The sequence below is a fragment of the Drosophila willistoni genome, unplaced genomic scaffold (genome assembly GCF_018902025.1).
Source record: "Drosophila willistoni isolate 14030-0811.24 unplaced genomic scaffold, UCI_dwil_1.1 Seg637, whole genome shotgun sequence".
Lineage (NCBI taxonomy): Eukaryota > Metazoa > Arthropoda > Insecta > Diptera > Drosophilidae > Drosophila > Drosophila willistoni.
The window spans coordinates 25,192-32,764 of record NW_025814555.1 but is presented as its reverse complement, the minus strand read 5'-3'; the positions used below and the strand labels follow the sequence as shown (position 1 = coordinate 32,764).

The following is a 7,573-nucleotide window of genomic DNA, read 5'->3' as shown; positions in this document are numbered from 1 at the left end:
CAAATCTTTCCATCTTCAATTTCGTGACCTAGAAAGCTTATGCGACTTTGCAAAAAACTACATTTTCGACATTTTATTTTCAACTCATACTTTTCTGCAGTTTCTGGAAAGCAATCTTCCAAGACCATGCTATTTAGCTTCCTGTAGTCTACAGAAATCCGCAAAGTATCTTTCTTCTTTACAACTACAACTCTGCTAGCAACATTCGAAAATAACGTCACAGTCCATAGTGTTGCTCTCCACTACCAAAAAGAGTTCTTTACAATAGTGACATCTGAGCCCGTATCGATCAAACCGTCAACATTTACGCCATTCAACGACACCGACTTGACCCGTTTTTGTATATTTATTTTACGAACAGCTCATAACTTTCTGGGGCAATTAGTTGAAATATGTCCACTTTCATTACAACTAAAACATTCTCTATCCGCACTATTATTGTCTTTACGCTTGTGCTCACTGGAACCGCAATTAAAACAATATTCTTTCATTTTAATGTTTTCCACTTTTGCAATAGACTTGATTTTACGATTGTTTTTCTCAATATTATCAAATTTTTTACATGCTCGAATACACCATATTGCTCTTTTGATTCTTTTAGCGATTTACAATTGTACATTGAGAACTTGAACTCGCTTTTACCGTATAACCGCCGCGTCTACGATTTTTCCTGCACTAGCAATTTTTCTCATATTTAGCATATATTCGTGATTCACCTCTGTGCATTTTACGATTGCGTAACTGTTGATGTAGGTCAGCGCCACTCAAATTTGACTCGAACTCACAACACAACATTTGTCTCAAACTCTGAAAATCACTCACTGTTTCTGACTCGAGATATAACTGTTCCGCAACAACTCATTTTATTTCTCGCTTGCACATTGTTTGGGCTGCAACTGAAGCCACACTCTCTTTGCTTAAAAGAGAAAACGAACGAAGAGAGAGAGAGAGAGAGAGAGAGACCAAGAACAGCGCAAGTTACTTTGAAGTGACAAACTTGGAGATCCGTTACTTCATTTCTTTTCTTTCTTATTTCTTCTATGGAAATTTCCAGAACTTTGAATTTTGTAAAAGACAGCGTGGTTTGCTGTACTTGAATTTTACTCTTAAAATTAATCTCGGTCGATGCGGTTGCACCTTCTGTGCCCGCCGACAATTGTACTATAGTTTTAGGTTAAGAAAATAAAGCAACCGATTGAAGTCAACCTGGTCATCTCATTCCTTCCAAATCAGAAGTGCCTCAAAGCCGCCTCGGTGGAAATCATCCGAAGGCCGCATCATATAAAGCGAGCAGTTTGGGGCTCCGCAAGGGCACAGCCGTTAGCCAATACACATACATCTGCTTGTCTGTGAGCTTGTAAGCTTCGGCATTCTGCTTAAAGTTCTCAAACCATTTTTCTACCGGTACGTTGTCCGTCCGGAGCCGCTTCTCAGCCCGTTGGCAATGCCGAAGAGCATGGACTCCCCGGCAGTCCCGGCATCGGTAGAAGTTTATCCCGTGCGGACCATACCAATTAATGATACGGTGCGGCTGTGGAAAGACGTTATGAAGGACTGAAACGATAAGAAATTACGGAAGGGAAAGCGGATTAGTCTATTCAGGCGAAACGAATAATATGAACGGAGACGAGGGCATTCAGAAGGAACATAGATCACCCACCATGCCTTTAGTCGCTGCCATCAGTTGATTAAGGACATAGGATCGACCAGGATCTCAGGCTCAGCAATGGATAAGAGAGGTCCTCTAAGAGGGAAATAAATTGAATAAATTGGCCGAGAATTGAGATTCGCCTCGATTCGACACAGTAGAGTGGAACGTTCTTCGAACGTATACTTAATGTTAGACGTGGAGTTGCAAAATAAGGTCTTGAAATATTTGACCACGGCCTCCCACAGTCCTTCCAGATGGGGCGCGAATTACCACAGGGAGCTAGATGGTTTCAATGAGGGTGTGTGAGATGTGTGTGTATTTAGTTTTTCCCCAAGTAACTCAAACGTCTGTTCGATTCAGATGTTAAATCAGAAGTGTCTTTTTTATTCATAATGTTTTTGGATTCTCTACCTTTTGTCTATCTTTGTGTGTCTGTTACAATCGAATTAATGCATGTGTGTATGTATGTTTTATGTATCATATGTATGTATGTTTTATGTATCATATGTATGTATTATGTATGTATGTTTTATGTACGTATGTTTTATGTATGTATGTTTTGTGTATGTATGTTTTGTGTATGTATGATCTCATATATAAATTATCAAGCGTTCTGGGAACAGAAAAGAGTCGATGCCACGTCTTCTTTCCTGGGTCTCGTTCCCCAATTTAGTGACCAGGGTGTTGGGTTGGTAACTCCTCCCTCCCCAAAATGAAGCAAATGCGTTTAGAAAGGGGTGTCGGGGTGGATGCCGCTGATTTTCCTTGTGACTTGGGCTTGTTCATCGGACCGTCGTTGTCCACTTGTGATTCCAACGCAACACAAAAGGATCTAATGGTATGCTGAAAGCTTAATTTTTCTAGTTGTTTTTGTAGCATTTTATGTTACAAAAATTTTTTTTCCAAATTATTATTTTAATTATTATTATTAATTATTATTTATTATTTAATTTATTATTTTATTATTTAATTATTATTTTGTTGTTCGCCTTATTTTAGATTTATGGATTTTTTGCAAGCGTGTGGTGATAAGTGTGTTACCATTATCTCGTAAGACTTTATGTTTAGAAAATCTTGGCGTTAACTTATTTCTACGGTTTTCTTTTCGAAATATGCTTTCATTAGTTGATAAGGGGGCTGCGGATTTCCGAGTTTCGTTAAGTTTATCAAGTTTGCTTTTAGTATTTTTATGTAAAATCTCGTTTACCTCTTGGTATAATTTTGATTGAAAAAAATTTAATTTTTGTAAATATTCATGATTAGTGTCATATTTAATTGTTTGTTCAAATATAGGTGTGCGTCCAGTAAAAAGTTCAAAAGGTGTGTATTTTGTAGATGAATGTATAGCGTTATTGTACGTGAGAAGTGTTTCCGAAAGAGTTTCCTCGTGTTTGTTAATCTGCTTATTTTTCTTTTTTAATTCTGTGATTATTCTATAGGTTTCAGTCAGTGTCGAATGTAATCGTTCTACTGGAGAGTTGTTGGATGACTGCTGGAAGGAAGTTATATGACATTGGATGTCGTATTGATTACAGAAATCTTTAAATATACTGCCAGAAAATTCCGCACCTTGGTCATAAACTATTTTTTTAGGGATTCCAAAAAGGCTGAAAAAATGTTTTATTGCGGTAACGACGTTTATGCAGGTCCTGTTGGGTATAGGGTAGGCACACGCCTACGCTAAATTTTGAAAACTTATCTATTACATTGGCTTTCAGCATCGTCGTCATCATCTTCGTAATCGTCATTCTCATTATCATCGTTGTAATCATCATTATCGTCATCTTCGGAGTAGTCATCATCATTAACGTCGTTGTAATCATCATTTTCATCATTGTATTTATCATCGTTAACAGCATTGTCCTCTGTCTAATCCTTTCGTAAGGTTTGTTAGTTATCAGCAATATCTTCATCATCGTCTACATAAGGGATCCATTTCTTCATATATTCGGCGCAATTAGTCGTATTTTTCGGACCATCTACAAAGTGTGCATCTTTAGTGACATCATAAGTATCCTTTGATTTGACTTTAGTTATTCGATAAGGACCTAAATACTTTGGCTTTAACTTCAGTCCACCTCCGAATTGAGTACGTTTAATTGCAACAAGATCGCCTTCTTTATAAATTGATGCATGTTTTCGTCGTAGATTATAAGTGTTCTTGTTTTCCTCTTGTAGATTTATGATTTGCTGCTTCGCATGCTTTCTTAGGTCATCTCTTTTTTCGTTAAACATAGCTATCATTTCCTTATCAATAATTTGCTTCAATTGGACATCAAACGTCGTACGCATTTTGACTCCAACTAATAACTCGAACGGCGTAATATGTGTGCTTCTACAGTGAGTTGAATTTATTGTTTGCTGAACTCTACCAACAAACTTGTACCATTTGCTCGGGTCATCAACAGAAAGCTTGGATAAAACAGATATAATAATAGCATTGAGTCTCTCTACTTGCCCATTTGCTCTAGGCAGTCCGGTAGTAACAGCGTGGTGAAGTATATTCTCTGAACGGCAATACTCCTTAAAGTCTTCTGATGTGAAAGCAGATCCTCTATCTGTAATAATCTGGACTGGGTTTCCAAATGTGAGACTTTGTGCTTGCAATCTCGATATAACTTCTTGGGCGGATGTCGTCTTAGTCGTATATAACCATCAGTATTTGGTGAATGCATCTATAACAACAGTTTGTATCTCTTGTCAGTAGATTAAAGTGGACCCAAAAAATCAATGTGGAATGTTTGCAGTGGTTCTTCTTCCTTAGGCAATGGATTTAACAGTCCCTTCTTTTTTCCTTGTTTGCGGTTTGAGATAATACACGGGCCACTTGTGGAATTTAGCATTTTGTTTTAGTAGATTCGTTAGAGGCTTAGCTATTAATCCAAAATTTTTAATAAATTTTCTAAAGTATCCAACCAATCCTAGGAAACTTTGAAGTTGCTTCTGGTTTGAGGGCTGGGGAAAATTAGTTACAGCTTTGGTTTTCTCTTCAGAAATACATATCTTTTGGTCTTCGATTTCGTGTCCTAAAAACTCAACTCTTTTCTTTAAAAAACTACATTTTTTTAGGTTGATCATCAGGCCGTAATTTTCACACTGTTTCAGGACTTCTTTGAGATTTGATATGGCCTCGTCTTCTTCTTTAGCTGGAATAATGATGTCATCTACATATGGAATCGCGATAACACTAGGAGAATTCGCTAGTCCAAATGGTACCTTTCGAAACTTACAAAAGATGTATATTTTCGGCTTTCCTCCTCGACATCAACATGGAAGAATCCATTTTTTTAGGTCAATAGTGCTGAATATCTTCGCACTTACCAATCTGTCCAGTTGGTCTTCGATTAAGGGTAACGGAAAATGGTCTCGTAATATTACCTTGTTAATCCTTCTATCCTCGACTATACCTTCTTTTAACCATTCAACTTATTGGTCTACTACGGAACGTTCGTTATAACCGATTCTACGCGGACGCGAGTAGATTGGGGTATCGTCATTAACTACGATTCGCATTTTTACGTTTGTCGACTTTGCGTTTACGGGGTATAGTTTTTTATCAGTTCATACTTTGCGGAATTGCTTGCATTAGCTTCAATATTTAAATCAATCTCGTTAACATTTGATGCATTTTTTCTCATCAACACCGAAATTTCTGTTTCAAGCTCGATACTGTCACTCTTTCTTACAATTATCCCGTCACGATTTATTTTTACTTCCGCAATTTTACAAAATTCTTCGCCTAACAGCAAGTCTTCATCAAGAAATTGTTCTTCGATTACTAGAAATACTGATTTGAATTCTTGACCGTCAATTACGAATAGTTTTTCGATTGAACCCATGGCTTTGACCGCGTCGCCATTACCGAACCTGATTAAAAATTTGTTGCACTCACATAGCTTTGACTGTTTTATTCTTTTATAAATCTTTTCGGACATAAGATTGTATTTACTTCCAGTGTCAATAAAAGCATTCATCTTCAAACCGTCGATTGTTATCTCTTTATGCATACGTGAGGTTGATGTGTTTAGTATTCGTGTATTACTCACTTCGCGTTTTTCCGATTTCTTGGGACAATCTTTGCCAATATGGCCAAACATGTTGCATTCAAAACACTTTTTACCTCTGTTTTTATCGTCACAGTCAGCGGCTGTATGACCTCTAAGACCACAATTGAAACATTTGATTTCTTTATTTACACTTCGAACTTGCTTTGGCTGAGAATTGCGATCACTTTTCTGGATTTGTTTATTAAAACTTAGTACATTCTTATTCTCACTCTTAGATTTCTCCCGCATTTCTCGTAGCATTTCAATTTGTCTTTAAAGTCTTTTATGTTTTTAGCTCCATAAAACATTGATTTGTTCGTACCACTGTCGTCAATACCATCAATAACATACTGGATCAATGCAGACTCTTCGATATTTCCTCGCGTGGATAACTCTTTCATCAACAAAAAATATTCTTGTAAATTCTCGTTCTTTCTAATTGTTGAGGAACCAATTGTCATTTAACGTACATTGCTATACGCAGCAAGGCAGAGACTCATGAATGATCTTGCACATCTCACAATGCTTTTGTTTTTGTATTTTCTCTTAAGTTTCTAGAATCTACTGGCGCCAGTCTGTCTCTGTCACTGTATGACCTGCGTAGTTGCGTAAGAATTGAAAATTTAGTAATAAGCAAGCAAACGAACGATCAAGACGTGTTCTAGCAGTGGCAGACACAGTTCAACAAAATTGAAGTAAAAATAAAGTTCTTATGAGACATTAAACACAGTGGTTTATTGTTCATTATAATTTGGTCCTTCGAGCCGGATCGTTGGGCATTGTTTGTTTGTTACTCATTGCTTAATAATTTGTTGCAACGTGGTTGCAATTAATTGATAACCTCAAAGTTAGTAGTCGATAGTTCTGGCCTACTATCGAATAGACTGTCGCGTGCTTATTGGAAAAAGCGCGGACAAACGGTGGCGCCACTCGCCTATCGGTATCTGTTATCGATATAATCGACGAGATCGTGAGGGAACACATCTCTGGGAAAACACGCGTCTTGAAATTTTTGGTCCACACAAGCAGTGGAAATTTCTTGACATCTCATCATGGAGGAAATGAAAATATTCATAAAGGCCAGAGGAAGATTGAAGACAACCATTACCCGCATATATGGATATGCAGAGAATCCTGCACAGGATGCCGACGTCTTCGCAATTGACACCAAATTGGAAACTTTGTCCAATGCGTGGAACGAGTTCGTGAAGTCTGGCGACGAATTGGCCAAATACGACAAACTAGAGGGTTATGTGGACCCTACCGAAGACTTCGGGATATACGAGGAGAAATATGAAATAGCAAATGCCCGCCTTAAGGCTTTACGAGCTGCCTTGGCTCCGTCTGGCAAGTTGGAAGAAATCGGCGCGGCTGGTAACGATGGTTCGCTCTTCCAAGGAATTCTGCAACAAATGCAGAATCAACAGCAACAACTACAACTTCAGATGCAGGGTCAAATGGAACGCCAGCGGCGTCAAATGGAACTCCAGATGCAGAGTCAGATGGAACACCAGCAACGGCAAATGGAGCAGCAGCAACTATTGGTTGAGAGATTGCTCTCGCCACAGCAATCTTCGTCTTCGTCAGGCTCACAGTCGGTTGCAACACCGGCAACAAGAGATTGTGAATTACCAAAAATCAACATTAAGCCCTTCGGTGGAGATTACAAGGAATGGCATGCCTTTAAAGACCTGTTTGAGAGTACCATTCACGGAAAGACAACCTTGACAAATATCCAAAAGTTTCATCACCTGAAGTCATGCGTCATAGGAGAAGCAGCGATACTCATCCAACATTTGCCCGTGGTGGCATCAAATTACGACGTTGCATGGAAATCATTGAGTGATCGATATGAAAAGCCCCGTTACTTGGTGAA

The 7,573-nt window shown here is 38.3% G+C and overlaps 1 protein-coding gene across 1 annotated transcript; it reads right to left on the bottom strand.

The window, feature by feature from the left end:
- Positions 1-1,261: 1,261 nt before the first annotated feature.
- On the bottom strand, positions 1,262-5,748 carry LOC124461767. The gene is made up of 3 exons (XM_047013226.1): positions 5,698-5,748; positions 3,358-3,520; positions 1,262-1,554 (listed from the first exon to the last, which is right to left on the bottom strand). The coding sequence occupies exons 1-3, from the start codon at positions 5,746-5,748 to the stop codon at positions 1,262-1,264; spliced, it is 507 nt and encodes a 168-aa protein (XP_046869182.1).
- Between the last annotated feature and the right edge of the window lie 1,825 nt (positions 5,749-7,573).